This window comes from Pan troglodytes, chromosome 12, assembly GCF_028858775.2.
Source record: "Pan troglodytes isolate AG18354 chromosome 12, NHGRI_mPanTro3-v2.0_pri, whole genome shotgun sequence".
In the NCBI taxonomy this organism is placed as follows: domain Eukaryota; kingdom Metazoa; phylum Chordata; class Mammalia; order Primates; family Hominidae; genus Pan; species Pan troglodytes.
This window is the reverse complement of record NC_072410.2, coordinates 48284658-48303250: the sequence shown is the minus strand read 5'-3', so window position 1 is coordinate 48303250 and position 18593 is coordinate 48284658. Positions and strand designations below refer to the sequence as shown.

General features: G+C 51.3%; 3 protein-coding genes across 17 annotated transcripts; 2 read left to right on the top strand and 1 right to left on the bottom strand.

Moving 5' to 3' along the window:
* The first annotated feature begins 3144 nt into the window (after positions 1–3144).
* On the top strand, positions 3145–6104 carry INO80B (INO80 complex subunit B). Of its 2 annotated transcripts, XM_001158449.7 has the most exons (5): positions 3145–3326; positions 3558–3750; positions 3970–4088; positions 4258–4427; positions 5494–6104. In XM_001158449.7, the coding sequence occupies exons 1-5, from the start codon at positions 3269–3271 to the stop codon at positions 6022–6024; spliced, it is 1071 nt and encodes a 356-aa protein (XP_001158449.1). In that variant the 5' UTR covers positions 3145–3268; the 3' UTR covers positions 6025–6104. The 2 variants fall into 2 exon arrangements, with proteins under 2 accessions (XP_001158449.1, XP_054533942.1); XM_054677967.1 differs by lacking the exon at positions 3145–3326 and having other exon boundaries at positions 3431–3750.
* A 350-nt stretch (positions 6105–6454) lies between these two features.
* On the top strand, positions 6455–9063 carry WBP1 (WW domain binding protein 1). Of its 13 annotated transcripts, none has more exons than XM_054677969.2 (6): positions 6620–6704; positions 7164–7284; positions 7645–7719; positions 7810–7912; positions 8040–8216; positions 8388–9063. In XM_054677969.2, exons 2-6 carry the CDS (start codon positions 7231–7233, stop codon positions 8846–8848), a joined length of 870 nt encoding a protein of 289 aa, XP_054533944.1. In that variant the 5' UTR covers positions 6620–6704; positions 7164–7230; the 3' UTR covers positions 8849–9063. The 13 variants fall into 13 exon arrangements, with proteins under 13 accessions (XP_001159082.1, XP_009440969.1, XP_016804326.1 ...); XM_009442688.5 differs by having other exon boundaries at positions 6623–6838; positions 7164–7265; XM_054677968.2 differs by lacking the exon at positions 6620–6704 and adding an exon at positions 6712–6838.
* A 183-nt stretch (positions 9064–9246) lies between these two features.
* MOGS (mannosyl-oligosaccharide glucosidase) lies at positions 9247–13625 on the bottom strand. Of its 2 annotated transcripts, XM_063789697.1 has the most exons (5): positions 13496–13625; positions 13078–13169; positions 12678–12904; positions 11368–11564; positions 9247–11190 (listed from the first exon to the last, which is right to left on the bottom strand). In XM_063789697.1, exons 2-5 carry the CDS (start codon positions 13109–13111, stop codon positions 9453–9455), a joined length of 2196 nt encoding a protein of 731 aa, XP_063645767.1. In that variant the 5' UTR covers positions 13112–13169; positions 13496–13625; the 3' UTR covers positions 9247–9452. The 2 variants fall into 2 exon arrangements, with proteins under 2 accessions (XP_063645767.1, XP_001159538.1); XM_001159538.7 differs by having other exon boundaries at positions 13078–13577.
* Positions 13626–18593: the final 4968 nt, after the last annotated feature.

Below are 18593 nucleotides of genomic sequence, written 5' to 3'. Positions count from 1 at the left end.
AGGCGTGGTAGAGGGCGCCTGTAGTCCCAGCTACTCGGGAGGCTGAGGCAAGAGAATGGCGTGAACCTGGGAGGCAGAGCTTGCAGTGAGCCGAGATCGCACCACGGCACTCCAGCCTGGGTGACAGAGCGAGACTCCGTCTCAAAAAAAAAAAAAAAAAAAAAAAAATTTCAGAATCTGCTCCACCCGCCAACCATGTTGGGCATTCCATGTTAACCTGAAACACATGGAATGTTTAAGGAGATAAGAAAGTTTTGGCCCGGCACTGTGACTCACACCTGTAATCCCAGCACTTTGGGAGGCTGAGGCAGAAGGATCGCTCGAGCTCAGGAGTTTGAGACCAGCCTGGGCAACATAGCCAAACCTTGTCCCTACAAAAAAAAAAAAAAAAAAAAAAAAGAATTAGCTGAGCTTGGTGGTGTGTAGCTGTAGTCCCAGCTACTTGGGAGGCTGAGGTGGGAGGATCACTCAAGCCTGGGAGTTTGAGGCTGCAGTGAGCCATGTTTGCGCCACTGCATTCCAGCCTGGGAGACAAAGCTAGACCCTGTCTCAAAAACAAAACAAAACAAAAACTTTATTAGAGAGAGTTCTTTGTATTCATCTTGCAATTTTTCTGTTTGAAGTTATTTCAAAATAATTTTTTAAAATACGACTAAGAAGTCTTTCAGAAAGAAGAGTGCCTCTCAGCCTACAAACATGCTCAAATCTCTCTCACTCTAAACAAAGCAAAACTAAAAACAAACAAAATAATGAAGCCAGTTGTCACTTACTGTTGCCACTTCCTCCCTGCTGGGCATCATGATGCAGAGGAAACACCACTGGGCCAGGTGTCAGGAAGCCTCTGTTTGAGTCTGGCTCTGCCACTCCCTAACTTTGTGACTTTGGCAAAAACATTTCTTTTTCTGAGCCTCAGTTTCCTCATTTATAAGATGGAAACAATGGTATCTCCCTTATGGAGATGCTGTGGGGGCCAAGGGAGAGAAGGAATATATAGGCAGGTTATAAACTCTAACGTATTCTACAAATATGAATTGCAAGTGATCCCTCACTGTAACTCCTGGTGATAAAAGAGTATTGCCTTCACACTGTGATAAAATCCATCCTCTTCTTGGAGCTCAGCCTACCCTCTGAAGGACTGTACCCAGCTGATCACAGCCTTAGTCCCTTGATACTTTCTGCCTTTCCTGACCTTCTCAACCCTGTCTGGCCCCTCTGCCTGGCTGTGCAGGACAGGTGCTCACTTGGTTCTGTTCCTGGTTCTTTTCCTCTTATCTACTTACTCTTTCTGGGTGTCTCATCTACTCCCATCACTTGGGGACCTCCAGTATTACGCTGATGACATCCCCACTCACACTTTCATCCTTGGTTTCTCCTCTCAGCTATTCCACCTCCACCCAGGCATTCCCACAGGCACTTCAAAGTCGCCTTGGGCAAAACTAAATAATTCCCTTCTTAACTTGCTTCTCTTCCTATGTTATCTTCCTTACTGAAAATACCACCTTCCCGCTAAATACTTAGGCTAGAAACCTATGAGTCAGTTATTATTATTTGCTTACTGAAGCATCTACTATGTGCCTGTGCCTGTGCCTGCTGCCACCCTAAGTATCATGAGTTCTTGATTTCCTTTATTCCTTGAAAGAGCCCTCATAGCGGTGGATCCTACTGTATTCCATCTTATAGAGCTGGATTCTCAGGTTCAGAGAGCTTAAATAATTTTAGGCCCAAGGTTGCATAGCTAATAAATGGTGAAACTGGGATTTGATAATAGGCTTGTCTGACTCCAAAATCCCTTTTCATAATCACATACTACATGACTTCATCCTGGATTCCCCAATATAATTGCTCATTGATTCTTGATAATTTTATCACTGAAATGTAAGAGACTTTTCACTGCTGTTACCTTGCTCAGACACTCATATATATTTAGATATATGTATATAGGTGTTATTTTCTAATTATAAACGTGATATATATTGGCTGTAAGAAAATACATTACATACCTAAATAGTGAAAGTTCCTCAACCCCAACTTCTACAGTTAACCAACATTAACAGGTATACATTCCTCAATTTTTTCTATGTATTTGCTAGTATATTATGCTTTTAAAAATCAGATCACATAATCTTGAAATTTACTTTTTTTTTTTTTCTTTTTTTTGAGACGGAGTCTCGCTCTGTCGACCAGGCTGGAGTGCAGTGGCGCGATCTCGGCTCACTGCGACCTCCACCTCCCGGGTTCAAGCGATTCTCCTGCCTCAGCCTCCCGAGTAGCTGGGACTACAGGCGCGTGCCATCACGCCGGCTAATTTTTTTTTTGTTGTTGTTGTATTTTTAGTAGAGACGGGGTTTCATGGTATTAGCCAGGATGGGAAATTTACTTTTCTTATTTCATGTATCAGCACATACAAACCTACCTGTTTTTATGTCTTTTTTAAAATGAGGTAAAATATACACGTTTTATACAAAATTCAAAAGGCACAAGAGGGTATAATCATAAAAAAATAGGTCGCCATCCACCCTTGTTCTCCAGCTGCTCATCAGCAAATGACTCTTACCAATTTCCTAGATAGCCTTCTGGGGCGCCTCATTTCTTTTCCAAGCTGCTTAACATCCCACTGTATGGATACACCAATTCATTAGGACACTTAGATTGTTTAAATTCTGTGTCAATCTCATTAATTACTTACAACTCAACTTTTCTTAGCAATATGGTGTTCCGCATTGTACAGCTGCACCGTAATTCATTTATTCATTTCCCTACTTATGAAAATTGAAGTTTAAATACCTAAACTGCATCTGCTCTTAGGGCACTCGTGCTGTTTAAGCATTTCGGCCATTTTGTCATCAATATAGTTTATGTATTCCTCCACCCAACTGTGAGTTCCTCAAGGACAGGGGCGGTGTTCATATTCATCTTTGCATCCTCTTAGACTAGCTTCCCGCACTTGGTCTAGTGTATACATTCACCAAACTTGAGTTCAATAATTGACTCATCCGCGCTGAGTTCTGAAAGCTACCGTGAGGAGGCGGAGCCAGGGGAAAGCCCTGCCCATTTGGGCTGTCCCGACCTCAGAGGGACCGGAACGTTCGTTGGAAGGATCCTTGTTTCTCAGGGACGATTTTGGACGCGAAGCGTGCCCCGCACAAGGATGGTTGCCATGAACCGGAAGTAACTGGTTGTTTTGCTGGCTCCAGTTTTTCCGCGGGGCGGAAAAGGCGTGTCTGCGTGTGTCCCAACCATTTCTAGTCCCCTTTCCTCGCAGGACCTCATGAGTAAGCTGTGGCGGCGTGGGAGCACCTCTGGGGCTATGGAGGCCCCTGAGCCGGGTAAGCGCGAATAGATCAAGCAATTTAGGTCGTGTTAGAAAAGAAGTCCCGTTCTTGCTCCTCGGAGAGTCCAGGGTACTTCGGCCACAGGTGGCAAGGAGAAAGGCGGTGCTGTTGTTATGGTAACAGCGAGTACTGCGGGAAGGGTGGGATCCAGTAGGGGCTTAGGTTATTCAGGGCTTCCCCTGCCACCCTCCGGCCAAACACTGTTGACAGGCTTTCCTTCCACAGGAGAAGCCCTGGAGTTGAGCCTGGTGGGTGCCCATGGCCATGGAGTGCACAAGAAAAAACACAAGAAGCACAAGAAGAAACACAAGAAGAAACACCATCAGGAAGAAGACGCTGGGCCCACGCAGCCGTCCCCTGCCAAGCCTCAGCTCAAACTCAAAATCAAGCTTGGGGGACAAGTCCTGGGGACCAAGAGGTGAGGCCAAGAGGATCATAGTTTTATAAGGGGAACTTTAGGAGCAGAGATAGTAGTTAGAAGCCGACTGGGCTTTCTAGAAGACCTAATGGACACTGTGACTTCAGGGTCCAGATTTAGGCAGCAAGAGTCTAAGAGGGTGGGGAAAGTTGGGTGTAGCTACGGAGTAGGAGAAGGAGACGCTTGCTCATTTTAAAGAGTAGTGTTGCGTCTCTGCAGTGTTCCTACCTTCACTGTGATCCCAGAGGGGCCTCGCTCACCCTCTCCCCTTATGGTTGTGGATAATGAAGAGGAACCTATGGAAGGAGTCCCCCTTGAGCAGTACCGTGCCTGGCTGGGTGAGAAGGATCTGGAGGTGGGGAAACTGGGTTTCTTATTATACCCGCCTAAAGAAAGAAGGTTGGTTCTGAAATGGGTTAGGATTTTCCATGTCCCAGTATTAACTCAGCCAAATTAGGGTGCCCCATCTGAACAATTCTGTTTTTCTTTCTCCAACTTCCTTCCCAGATGAAGACAGTAATCTCTCTCCCTCTCCACTTCGGGACCTATCAGGAGGGTTAGGGGGTCAGGAGGAAGAGGAGGAACAGAGGTGGCTGGATGCCCTGGAGAAGGGGGAGCTGGATGACAATGGAGACCTCAAGAAGGAGATCAATGAGCGGCTGCTTACTGCTCGACAGGTATGTTGGTTCATTGTTTATTCACTCACCAAATGTATACAGTATTGAGAACTCTCCACGACCCATGCACTTTGCGTGGCAGTGGGGATATCGATAGTAGAGAAAAGACAAAGTTTCTGTTCTCCTGGAGCTAGTATTCTAGTGTGTGTGTTGGGGGGCTGGGAAGTAAATAAGTAAATAATTTCAAAAAGCTATATGGTTTATGACAAAAAGAAAAGGGTGATGAAATAGAAAGTGGCGTAAACAAACAGATAGAAATGATGGAAGAGAGACATTAGGGTAGTTAGAGAAGGCTTCTCTGAAGAGATAACATTTGCAATACCAGAGGAGCTTTTGAGCAGAGACCAGCAGGCGCACGGACCTTGAGACTGGAACATGTCTAGCAGAGTAAAGGAGAAGAAAAAGTGGACAAGCCACTGAAGGGCTGTACGCAGAGAAGTGACATACTTGGTTTACATTTCAATAGATTACTTTGGCATCTTTGTAGAGAATGAATCTTCGTGGAGACAAGAGATAGAAGTATGGAGAACAACTAGGAAGCTGTTGAAGTAATCAGCTGAGAGGCAGTGGTTGCTTTAACCAAGACGAAAGTGGTGGAGATGGAGAAAATCAGATGAATTATGGCTATATTTTGGAAGTAGATACTTGTGGGGAGGGGAATGGAGAGAAAATATATCAAGGCTAAGCCTGGGATTTTGGCTTGAGCAGTTATCCACCTGATACTCTCTATTGAGATAAGATTAAAAATAACAACAGACCTCTGGGAAAGCTGGTACAGTTTTGGTGCACAGGTCAGGCAGGTAACATTACTGATGCTTCTCCCCTTGAGAGTTAAGGACCTAAAGCTAAATGTCAGGAGATCTGGGAGGAGGCAGTATTTATGAAGAGGAACCTATGGAAGGTGTCCTGGAGAGGGTGCTAATTAATTAATATCCCGCCTCCGAAGGCCTGCGCTGCTCAAGACCCTGCCTTCCATGTCCCTTCTTTCCCCTTCCCCGATCTGGCCGACCTCGCCTCTCCATCTTCCTCCATTTTCAGACAGCACCCCGTCTCTGTCTCTCCCTAGCGAGCTCTGCTCCAGAAGGCGCGGAGTCAACCTTCCCCTATGCTGCCGCTGCCTGTGGCTGAGGGCTGCCCACCTCCCGCCCTCACAGAGGAGATGCTGCTGAAGCGCGAGGAGCGGGCGCGGAAGCGGCGGCTCCAGGCGGCGCGGCGGGCAGAAGAGCACAAGAACCAGACTATCGAGCGCCTCACCAAGACTGCGGCGACCAGTGGGCGGGGAGGCCGGGGAGGCGCACGGGGCGAGCGGCGGGGAGGGCGGGCTGCGGCTCCGGCCCCCATGGTGCGCTACTGCAGCGGAGCACAGGGTTCCACCCTTTCCTTCCCACCTGGCGTCCCCGCCCCCACGGCAGTGTCTCAGCGGCCATCCCCCTCAGGCCCGCCGCCGCGCTGCTCTGTCCCCGGCTGTCCCCATCCGCGCCGCTACGCTTGCTCCCGCACAGGCCAGGCACTCTGCAGTCTTCAGTGCTACCGCATCAACCTGCAGATGCGGCTGGGCGGGCCCGAGGGCCCTGGATCCCCCCTTTTGGCTACGTAAGGCCCTTAACCCGGACTCTGCGCCCTGTCCCATGCCCGCTCTTGAGTGTCTTCCCCACCCTATTAAATTACATCCGGTGCTTCGGCTTGTACAGAACTGGGGGAGTGGGATGTTGTGGGCAGACCAGTCTCCGGTATACAGGTATTTTGCCCGTGTCGGAGCTTGCGTCGATGCCTGGGGCTTGGAAACCACCGCAAAAAACCAGGCTGGTTTGCGCCCGGAGTCGGACCGACTTTTGGGACCCCGCCTCTTCCAGCCGGGATTACCTGGCGTGCTTCGGCGTTTGGCGTCATTCCGAAAACATACCGCAAGCCAATCAGCGGCAACCTTGCTATTCGGGGCGGCTGTTCGTTGGTTGATATGCCAGAGCCTGTTCTGTTGTCTGTATTGGCTATTGCCGCTGTCAGTCAGGGCCGTGGGTCGAACCTTCACCTACTCTTTGTCTGTACAAGCTCTTGTTGTCTGGGAGAGCGGCGGAGGCGCTGCTGTGGATTGGTCACAGGGAGAAACCTCTGATCTGTTCCTATTGGCCCGTCCGTCAAGGGACGATGATGATTGGTAGGGCAGAGCAATCTGAGTCCTAGTTGGTGGAGTTCTGCCCGGATGGAAGCTCCGGCCGCGGAGTGATGGTGGCCTCAGCGAAGATGGGCCGGGCAGGGACCATGGCGGTGGCAGCAGAGGTGGCAGGGGCGGGGCGGCTGGCGGTAGAGGAGGCTGTGGTCCTCAGGGGGCTGTAGGTGGAGGTATGGCTCGGGCCAGCAGCGGGAACGGCAGCGAGGAGGCCTGGGGGGCACTTCGGGCGCCGCAACAGCAGGTATCCCAATAGCTCCAAAACCTATCACGACAGCCATTTGTCTCTTTCCCCTTTCCTTGTCCCTTCTTTTTGGGGGTGGGGGAGGAACTCACGGAGCCACAGGTACTGTGAAGTTCCTAAACATGTCTCTTCCACTCTTTGTCTAAACTTTGTAACGTAGATGCAGCTGACTTTGCCTGTAGCCTCATAGACCCCATCCCATGGCTGCAGTGGAAGCTTGCGGTGGCTCTCCAGTGACCAGAGGCATAGTGAGGTCCCAGGGAGGCTCCCTCTGTCTTGCAACAGTTATTTGTGATCTTTTTCTATGTGCCTATTGTCACAACAGAGTCCGGCAGCGTCTTCTCTTGAGGGAGCAATTTGGAGAAGAGCTGGAACCCAGACTCGCGCCCTGGATGCCATCCTTTATCATCCACAGCAATCCCATCTGGTTGGGAGCACTGCTCTGGGTCTCACACTGCCCCTCCTCTATCCTAGGGGGCCTGAGGCCCAGGGGTGGAAAGATCCAGTTGCGGGTGGGGGGTAGTGAACCGTGCAGGATAATGAAAGCAACTTGCTTTGGAAATGACCTACCGCTACCCATTGTCTGAGACTGAGATTATCTCAGACTGTCTTCTGGCTTCTGCCAAAACACTCCCTTAACAGAAAGCACCGAGGGGATGGGGGTAGGGGGGTTGGGGAGGGTGAGGCTTGAGTGTGAAGGAAGTCTCATATATGCAGAGCTGAAATCTCCCTCTTTGTATGTCCACACTTTTGTCTTGTTCTCTAGACTGATTCTTGCTATTCCAAATCCTCTTCCACGTTGACAGCCCTTCAGATATTTCAACACTCCTCTCAGCATCCTCCACTTCCCCCATCTCTCCAAGCTGAACTTGGTTCACAGGGTGGGATTGTGTATGTGCATGCAGGAGGTGGGGGTGGACAGTGCCCTGGGCTGGAATCCCCCTTAGTTCTAAGTGCCTCCTTGCCCGCAGCTTCGAGAGCTGTGCCCAGGAGTGAACAACCAGCCCTATCTCTGTGAGAGTGGTCACTGCTGCGGGGAGACTGGCTGCTGCACCTACTACTATGAGCTCTGGTGTAAGTCTCCAAGAGGGCTATTTCCAGGTCCCTGTGTCCACCCTCCCTTGGACCTTAGAATTTCGGCCTTCAGGGCCCCTTCTCTGCATGAAAGATGCCTGAGTTACTCCCTCCTTGCCTCTTGCAGGGTTCTGGCTGCTCTGGACTGTCCTCATCCTCTTTAGCTGCTGTTGCGCCTTCCGCCACCGACGAGCTAAACTCAGGCTGCAACAACAGCAGCGGCAGCGTGAAATCAACTTGTTGGCCTATCATGGGGCATGCCATGGGGCTGGTCCTTTCCCTACCGGTTCACTGCTTGACCTTCGTGAGTGACTTGATGCCCTGGGTCAGCTACCAGTGGCCTTCCCCAAACCAGAACCCCAAATCGTCTCACATTCCCTTTTCCACACATTTCAAAGTATTTTTCCCTAATATAAAAACTAGCACCCTATACCTGGTTGTCTTCAACCAATCATGCCAATTTTCTCCCCTGCAGGCCTCCTCAGCACCTTCAAGCCCCCAGCCTATGAGGATGTGGTTCACCGCCCAGGCACACCACCCCCGCCTTATACTGTGGCCCCAGGCCGCCCCTTGACTGCTTCCAGTGAACAATCCTGCTGTTCCTCCTCATCCAGCTGCCCTGCCCACTTTGAAGGAACAAATGTGGAAGGTGTTTCCTCCCACCAGAGTGCCCCCCATCATCAGGATGGTGAGCCTGGGGCAGGGGTGACCCCTGCCCCCACACCCCCCTCCTGCCGCTATCGCCGTTTAACTGGCGACTCCGGTATTGAGCTCTGCCCTTGTCCTGCCTCCGGTGAGGGTGAGCCAGTCAAGGAGGTGAGGGTTAGTGCCACCCTGCCAGATCTGGAGGACTACTCCCCGTGTGCACTGCCCCCAGATTCTGTACCGCAGATCTTTCCCATGGGGCTGTCTTCCAGTGAAGGAGACATCCCATAAGTAGTTTTGAGAGGGTGGATGGGTTACTTGCCCACCAGAAACAGTCCTAGTCCCAACTCCTTGCATTCCTTTTGGCCCCTCCCTGCCTACCTAGAATCTGCCTGAAAGGGCTGGAGCCCTGAGGAGAGGGGCAGTATTGGGGGACTGTGCTAGCTTTACCCCCGCAAGACATACACAGGAGCCTTTGATCTCATTAAAGAGATGTGAACCAGCTACTTGTGGATTTGGGTGGACTAAAGCTCAACTCACTGCATTGCACTTGACCTGACTGGGTTTGAAGGGGACAGGTTATGGCCACTTGACCCCACCTTCCCTGAGGACAGCAGACAGTCTTGAGGCCTGGACTGACCTAAGGCCTCTTGGTGAGGCAAATCTGGCAAAAGCAATAGAGTTCAAAATGTTTTTTCCAATTTATTTAGAAAAATAGACTCTGGATTCACATTCACCCCAGGGCTATGTGGGATGACAGCAAGGAGACACCTGAGATGAAATGAGGAAGGTTTGAATTACTGGTATCCGAGGGGCTGGGGGCAGAAGCCAGAAGCCTTTGTCCCTTCAGAGCCAGAGTGGCATGAGTGTCCTGGCTCCCCTCCTCTCCCTCCCTTCAGTAGTCTTCAGCCATGGCCAGTAAGACAAGGCTGGTCCAGCCGTGGAAAGGGCGGCAGCCCATGCCTCGCCCATCGCGGTCACTGTACTGCTCCCAAAGAAAGCCTGTAGCCTGGTACTGGCGCCATACATTGCCTACCACGTTGGCACGGAGCTCACTGTGGAGTTTGGCAGCCCGAGCCTGGTGAGGACCCTCCAGATGCCCATAGTGGTGGAGTGCTCCCAAAGCCAGGTAGTTGACATTGAGCCACACAGCACCCCGCCAGTAGGGGGGATCATGCTCTGAATTGCGCTGGCCATAAAAGGAGCTGGAGGCTGCAAGGGAGCGTAAACCAAAGGGGCTCCAGAGATGGCGGCTGTCGGCTAGAATGTCCAGCAGGGGCCCAAGGCGGGATGAGGTGGGGTCCAGCAGTCGCAGCAGCAAGGGAAAAAGACTGACATAGCCAAGGGCATCTACATACTGCAGTTGAGGTTGGGGCCGACCCACCACCCGAACGAGCCCCTGAGGGGGCCTGGGCTTCAGCTGTACTGCTTTTGTGTGGTTCCCAAAGTCTGCAAAGACTCCTAGCTCTGGGGCCCAGTGCAGCTCATCCAGGCTCTCTGCTGCCTCCAGTGAGGCAGCCAGTGGGCCCAGCTCAGCAGCTACCTCAGCCTCACCCAGATGCTCTGCCAGCCGCGTCAGCACACGGGCACCCAGTGCCACCCAACATCGCAGGTCCAGGTGCCGCTCAGTTACTGAAGGGTGTGAAGCCCGGGGGTAGTCATCCAGCCCAGAGGGTAGGGTCTTGGGGTTCAGTAAGGTTGGTAAGGCAGGGTCCCGTCCCCGCCAGCGGTAAGATAGTGGCAGTGGGCCTGCCTGGCTCTGATGGAGCCAGGAAAACCAGGCATGCAGGCGGGGCAAGGCCTTTCGGAGGAAAGCCAAGTCGTCAGGGTCACCAACCTCTAGCATATGGGCTACAGGCAAAAGTAGGGTTGGGGGGTTGGCGTGGACTGCTCGTTGTACTAGGAATTCTGGAGGCACCCGGGCTCGAGCCTCATCCCCCAGTATCTGCTCCCTCCCAATCCAGCCATCAGCATTTAGCAGCCCCAGCCAGTGGCCAAGGGCTTCCCGGGTGAGGGAGGGATCCCACCGCTGAACCACCAGCTGGTGAAAGCCTTCATCCCAAAGGAAGCCTCGTGGGAAGAATGACCGGGAGGGCACTGCTGTAAAAAGAGGTACGGGTGGAAAGAGGGCTGGGTCCACCTTCTGCTCAGACCCTTCCACCCCCATGTCTGGCAATACCAGCCCTTGTCCGTAGAAGTAGCCAATTCCACCAAGGAGGCCGCTGAGGGCAGCCTGACCCAAAACCTGCTCGCCAGAGCTCAGGCCCTTCTCCTTCAGCTGGAAGGTCTTCTCAAAGCGCTCTCTAAAGGCTTCAGCATGGCTCTCCAGGGCCTGGGTCAGTAGACTGCCTGCCAGTCTTGGCAGGGCTTGATTTCCTCCTGCCTGGGCACTGCCTGATTCAAACACAAACTCTATGGAAATGGGAATTTTCAGGGTCACCTGCTGTATCAAGAACTGCCCCTGCCCTTGCCCACTTGGACCTCTGTCCTCCCACTTCAGGGATCCTGGCAAGCCGAGGTAGCGTTCAGGGGAGGCCCCTGGGGGCCGATGCTGAAACCAGCTATTTAGGCGACTCTTTACCATCTCTGTCAGCAGGGGCAGTCCTGGGTTGGAGGTCCAGAAGACATTGTAGCTTGAAGGGGAGAAGATAAATAGGAACTATTATTCAAGAGAAGGCAGTGGGCATTATAAAGAGAAATACAAAGTGTTCAGGAGTCAGGTTGGGAGGTCTCAGGCAGGGGACATGGAGACTGGTGAAAATGGGAATAACCACCCCTTCCATCCCCCAATATTCTTTTCCCCCAATTACCTGCCATACTTGGGGGCTGTATCCCCTGGACTGGTTGGTGGCAAAAGTGTAAAGCGGAAGTCACCAAGTTCACTGGTGTGCCCACTGATGAACTTCAACTGCCCCTTGGCCCCAACCTCTGGTAGTAGGACTTCCTTGCCATCTGTCACCACATAGAAGAACAGGGAGACCAAAGGGAGGGCAGAAGTACCTGAGGCCTGAGTGACCAACGAGGACAGAAAAGAACAGTGTTAGATTGGCATTCTCTCTTGAATTCCCTCTTGAGAATCAGCCTTAGTGAGGGAAAGGAACAGTAGGCAGGGGTAATGTAAACAACATACATCTGGCAGTAATGAGGGTCACTGAGGGTAACCAGGTACACCCAAGTGGGATGAGATAAAGAGCCTTGCACTGGGTGCCCTGGGAGATAACAGTATACTTTTGTACTATGTCCTACACTAAGAACTCTACACAGTTGATTTCATTTAATTCTTTTTTTTTTTTTTTTTGAGACGGAATCTGCTCTGTCGCCCAGGCTGGAGTGCAGTGGCGCGATCTCAGCTCACTGCAAGCTCCGCCTCCTGGGTTCACGCCATTCTCCTGCCTCAGCCTCCCGAGTAGCTGCGACTATAGGCGCCCACCACCACGCCCAGCTAATTTTTTGTATTTTTAGTAGAGACCGGGTTTCACCGTCTTAGCCAGGATGGTCTCCATCTCCTGACCTCATGATCCGCCCGCCTCAGCCTCCCAAAGTGCTGGGATTACAGGCGTGAGCCACCGCGCCCGGCTTTTTTTTTTTTTTTTTTTTTCTTGAGATGGAGTTTCGCTCTTGTTGCCCAGGCTGGAGTGCAATGGCACGATCTCGGCTCAGCGCAACCTCCACCTCCCTGGTTCAAGCAATTCTCCTGCCTCAGCCTCCCAAGTAGCTTGGATCACAGGCATGCGCCACCACGCCCGGCTAATTTTATATTTTCAGTAGAGACGGTGTTTCTCCATTTTGGTCAGGCTGGTCTGGAACTCCTGACCTCAGGTGATCCGCCAGCCTCGGCCTCCCAAAGTACTGGGATTACAGGCGTGAGCCACCGCGCCCAGCCTCTTTTTCATTTAATTCTTACAGTCCTGTGAGTTAAGTGCTATTATTATCTACATTGTACATTTTACAAGCAAGGAAATCAAGGCTTAGAGATGGTAAATAGAAATGGTTATACAGGCAGTTGTTTAAGGCAGGATTTAAGCCAGGCAGCCAGAGCCCACTTCATGCTGCATTTGCTGGCAGCAAGGGAAGGATGGAGGGGGTCTGGGCTGAGAAAAGGGTGTCCTGAGGCCCTGACCTGAGGCTCTACAGTCACTCTCCAGCTCCAGTCCCCTCCGTGCTGACCCCCAGGCCTCTTGACGAACTCAGTGGTGAGCCTTAAGGCCCCATCCTGGATGTGTTGGCGCCCGAAGGAGAGGCCGTCGTGGAACTCCCAGCCATAGGGACCCACACCGTCCCCCTGCTCACACGTGTGCCTGAGCTTAGGAGTCCCCGGGGTGGTGCCCTGCTGCGCCCACATCAGTCCTGGGGGTAGAATGGCCACGTAAGTCAAAGAGCAGGGGACCTGTCCCTCCGGGTCTCCGGGTCATCCCTCTTCATAACTCTCCTGATCCATTCCTTCCCACCCTTGCTCTGGCTTCAAGCTGGGGCGCCCAGATTAGGAGTCCGCCTGCCTGCCCGCCCTGGGGCCCGGTTACCGGTGAGGAGGGGCTTCGGGCTGCGGGTCTTCATGCCGAAGTAGACGTGAGGGCGGTAGGTTCCCCAGAAGAGGTCCGGGGCCACGGCGGGGCTGGAGGAGTCGGCAGGCAACACAGGAGGCGCGGAGTGCAGCGTGACCGCCCGCCGCGCACGGTACCACGCCAGCACCCAGCGCCCCGACATACCCAGGGCCAAAGACAGGACCACGACGGCCAGAGCCACTCCTCCAGCCGTGCTACGCGGCCCGCCGCCCCGGCCGTCCCGTCGCCCGGGGCCTCCCCGAGCCGCCCTCTCGGCTGTCCGCACTCCCTCTGCCGGCACTGCGCGGCGCCGCCGCTCGCCCCGAGCCATCCTGGCACTGAGGTCCGCGTCACAAGAGCTCGGAGAGGCGGCAGTGGAGCCCGGGTCCTGCCTCACCTCTCCGGCTCCCGCCTCTCGCCCTGGCGACCGCCGTCCAGTTAGCGACACCTGCCAGCCAGCGCCTGCGCCTCCGCTTCCGCCTCCCGCCGGAAGTCCCGCCCCGCCACGTTAGGTTAAGTCCCAGAGTCCGGAACCGCTGCCTGCGGCTTGACACAGGGTTGGTACGTAGCGTGTGTCCTGGGCGTTGGTCCACCGGGATTGCGCTTATCTGGCGACCCCATGGAGTTCACAGGCTCGGAAAAACCAATCTAGCGTTGGGCTGAGGCATGAGAATCGTTTGAACCCGGGAGGCGGAGGTTGCTGTGAGCCGAGATTGTGCCACTGCACTCCAGCCTGGGCGACAGAGCGAGACTTCGTCTCAAAAAAAAAAAAAAAAAAAAAAAAGACTGATGTGGCCAGGCACCGAGGCGCACATCTGTAATCCCAGCACTTTGGGAGGCCGAGGCAGGTGTATCACCAGACATGAGGAGTTGGAGACCAGCCTGGTCAACTTGGTGAAACCCCATCTCTACTAAAAATACAAAAATTAGCCGGGTGTGGTGGTGGGTGCCTGTAATCCCAGCTATTCGGGAGGCTGAGGCAGGAGAATTGCTTGAACCTGGGAGGCGGAGGTTGCAGTGAGCCGATATTGCGCCATTGCACTCCAGCTTGGGCAACAAGAGTGAAACTGTTTCAAAAAAAAAGAAAGAAAGAGAGAGGGAGAGATGGAGGGAGGGAGGGAGGGACGGAGGGAGAGAGAGAGAGAGAGAGACTGATGCTTTATGCAACACGACCACTTATATTTCACTATAATCTGACTTGTGGCCCCACTCTCCACTAGTGGTAGACTTTTTGCTTATGAAATCATCTGACCAAACCCAATGGTTAGTCCTGTTTTTGTCTTTCTTGCTACCGTTGAATTTGTCGACATCCTTATTGTAGCACTTATTACATACCTGTTTCATTTTTCATCTTTGTATCACAGTACTAATCAATTATAGGCATAAGGCAGATGCTAAATATTTATAAATTCAACAAATGTTTATTGTACACCCTATATCGCATTATGCAAGGTGCTGGGGACTCAGAGAAAATGGCCCCAACCTCAAGTTCACAGTCTAGAAGCACAATGCCAGCACTCAATGCATGTTGAACCATACCCTTTTTTTTTTTTTTGAGACGGAATCTCGCTCTGTCACCAGGCTGGAGTGCAATGGCAAGATCTCGGCTCACTGCAACCTCTGCCTCCAGGGTTCAAGTGATTCTCCTGCCTCAGCCTCACGAGTAGCTGGGATTACAGGTGCCCACCACCACGCCCAGCTAATTTTTGTATTTTTAGTAGAGATGGAGTTTCACCAGGTTTGCCAGGCTGGTCTCGAACTCCTGACCTCAGGTGATCCACCCACCTCGGCCTCCCAAAGTGCTGGGATTACAGGCGTGAGCCACCGCGCCTGGCCAGACCACCCCCATTTTTACAGATGAGGGGAGTAGTTAAGACTGACCCAAAATAACAGCCAGTTAATTATGGAGCCGGGGAACTCAAATCCAGGTTGTTCTTTTGACTTTAGAATAAGGCCTCTTAGGGCAGGCGCAGTGGCTCAAGCCTGTAGTCCCAGCACTATGGGAGGCAAAGGCGGGCAGATCACCTGAGGTTGGGAGTTCGAGACCAGCCTGACCAACATGGAGAAACCCCGTCTCTACTAAAAAATACAAAATTATCTGGGCATGGTGGTGCACGCCTGTAATCCCAGCTACTCGTGACACTGAGGCAGGAGAATCACTTGAACCTGGGAGGCAGAGGTTGCAGTGAGCCGAGATTGTGCCATTGCACTCCAGCCTGGGCAACAAGAGCGAAACTCTTGTCTCAAAAAAAAAAAAAAAAAAAAAAAAAAAAAAAAAAAAAAAGAATAAATAAGGCCTCTTAGATAACAGCAGTTACTACACTCCCAGCAATGTTTTAGGTACTTTACAGATATTAATTCATTTAATCTCCTTAACAGTCCTATGAGAAAAGTACTATTATTTTCATTTTACAAATGAAATAAGCACTGATAGATTAAATAATTTGTCTAAAGTCATACAGCTACATAAGAACAAAGCTAGGATCTCAACCCCAAGCAATCTGGCTCATTACAACACTATACTGCCTCCTCCTAGCTTTCTTTTTTAAAGGGGGAGGGGAAAAACGGTCCTTTGAAGATAGCACCCTTTTAGACAGGGAAAAGGTATAGTAATGCTGCTGTAGGAGGGTCGTGGGAAATGTATCTGGCAAAGTACACAGCAGGCCACTGTCTACAGATCTTTTGTTACCTAGCTGAGCATTGTGAAGGTGTCTAAAGCAGTGGCTTTCAACCATTTTCCTACAACTCACAATAAGAAATAATTCCATAGTGCAACCCAGTATGTGCAGATACACATACACACACAACTTATTTAAAACAAGTTACCTAAAAGAATACTTTTAGCTGGGTGTGGTGGCTCACGTCTGTAATCACAGCACTTTAGGAGGCCAAGGCAGGAGAATCACTTGAGTTCAGGAGTTCTAGACCAGCCTGGACAAGATGAGGAGACCCCCCCATCTACAAAAATTTAAAAATTAGGGTTGGCCGGGTGTGGTGGCTCACGCCTGTAATCCCAGCACTTTGGGAGGCTGAGGCGGGCGGATCACCTGAGGTTAGGAGTTCAAGACCAGCCTGGCCAACATGGTGAAACCCCACCTCTACTAAAAACACAAAAATTAGCTGGGCATGGTGGCACGCGCCTGTAATCCCTGCTACTTAGGAGGCTGAGGCAGGATAATCACTTGAACCTGGGAGGCAGAGGTTGCAGTGAGCTGAGATGGCACCATCGGCGACAGAGCAAGACTCCGTCTCAAAAAAAAAAAAAAAAAATTAGGGCTGGGCACGGTGGCTTACTCTTGTAATCCTAGCACTTTGGGAGGCCAAGGAGGGTGGATTACTTGAGGTCAGGAGTTCCTGACCAGCCTGGCCAACATGGTGAAACTCTGTCTCTACTGAAAATACAAAAATTAGCTGGAAATCGCTTGAACCCAGGAGACAGAGATTGCAGTGAGCTAAGATCGTGCTCCACCGCACTCCAGCCTGGGCAACAGAGCAAGACTCCATCTCAAAAAAAAAAAAAAAATTAGGCCAGGCATGGTGGCTCACACCTGTAATTCCAGCTGCTTGGGAGGCTGAGGTGGGAGGACTGCTTGAGCCCAGGAGATGGAGGGTGCAGTGAGCTACGATTGTGCCACTGCACTCCAGCCTGGGTGACAAAGCATGACTTAATCTCTTTAAACTTCCTATTCTAAGTGCCATGCAGTCTGATTTTTTTTTTTTTTTGAGATGGAGCCTTGCTCTTGTCAACCAGGCTACAGTGCAATGGTGCTATCGGCTTACTGCAACCTCCACTTCCCGGGTTCAAGCAATTCTCCTGCCTCAGCCTCCCAAGTGGCTGGGATTACAGGTGCCCGCCACCACACCCGGCTAATTTTTTGTATTTTTAGTAGAGATGGGGTTTCACCGTGTTGGTCAGGTTGGTCTTGAACTCCTGACCTCAGGTGATTCCACCCACGTCGGCCTCTCAAAGTGATGGGATTACAGGCATGAGCCACTGAACTCAGCCTCAGTCTGATAATTTTTATTCTATTCTACTTTTTTTTTTTTTTTTTTTGAGACAGAGTCTCACTCCATCAACCGAGCTGGAGTGCAGTGGCGTGATCTCCACTCAGCGCAGCCTCCACCTCCTGGGTTCAAGTGATTCTCCTGTCTCAGCCTTCTGAGTAGCTGGGATTACAGGTGCCTGCCACCACACCCAGCTATTTTTTTTTTTTTTTTTTTTTTAGTAGAGACAGCATTTCATCATATTGGCCTGGCTGGTCTCTAACTCCCAACCTCAAGTGATCTGCCCGCCAAAGCCTCCCAAAGTGCTGGGATTACAGGCATGAGCCACTCCACCCGGCCTACTTTTTAAATTTTATTTTATTTATTTATTTTTTTTAAGAATGGTTTAGGCTGGGTGCGGTGGCTCATGCCTGTAATACCAGCACTTTGGGAGGCCGAGGTGGGCAGATCACCTGAGGCCAGGAGTTCGAGACCAGCCTGACCAACATGGAGAAACCCCCTCTACTAAAAGTACAAAATTAGGCATGGTGGTGCATGCCTGTTATCCCAGCTACTTGTGAGGTTGAGGCAGGAGAATTGCTTGAACCCGGGATGCGGAGGTTGCAATGAGCTGAGATTGTGCCATTGCACTCCAGCCTGGGCAACAAGAGCGAAACCCTATCTAAAAAAAAAAAAAGAAGAATGGTTTAACTCCCTAAATTGATTGCATAGTCCACACTAATGAGTGTTGAGGAAGTATGAAAAACAGTTTAGGCAATGTTTTTTCTTTTTTTGAGACGGAGTCTTGCTCTGTCACCCAGGCTGGAGTGCAGTGGTGCAGTATCGGCTTACTGTAACCTCCACCTCTTGGGTTCAAGCAATTCTCCTGCCTCAGCCTCCTGAGTAGCTGGGATTACAGGCAACTGCCACCACGCCCGGCTAATTTTTGTATTTTTAAGAGATGAGGTTTCACCATGTTGGTTGGGCTGGTCTCGAACTCCTGACCTCATGATCCACCCACCTTGGCCAAATCCCAAAGTGCTGGGATTACAGGCATGAGGCACCATGCCCGGCTGGCACTGTTTTCTTAAACAGGGAGTAGTGAGAGATAAAACCCATCGCATGTTTTGGAAGGATAAAATTAAGTGGCAGCAAAAATATTTAGGAAATAGACTGGGTAGCAGAATGCAATAATGATGAATAGAGTGAATGGGAATGGAGAGATCACTTCAGAAGTTTTGTTTTTGAGACAGTGTCTTGCTCTGTCACCAGGCTAGAGTGCAGTGGTGCAACCACAGCTCACTCTAGCCTTGAACTCTTAGGCTCAAAGGATCCTCCTGTCTCAGCCTTCTGAGTAGGTGGGACTACAAGTATGAGCCACCTTGCCCAACTTTCAGGCACTTTTTAAAAAGACAGAATATTCTGAACTGAGTGACCAGATATGCAGAGAATGGAAAGGAACAGAACTGGAGAACACTGTGGTTTCCAGCCCAGGTAGCTGAGTAGATGAA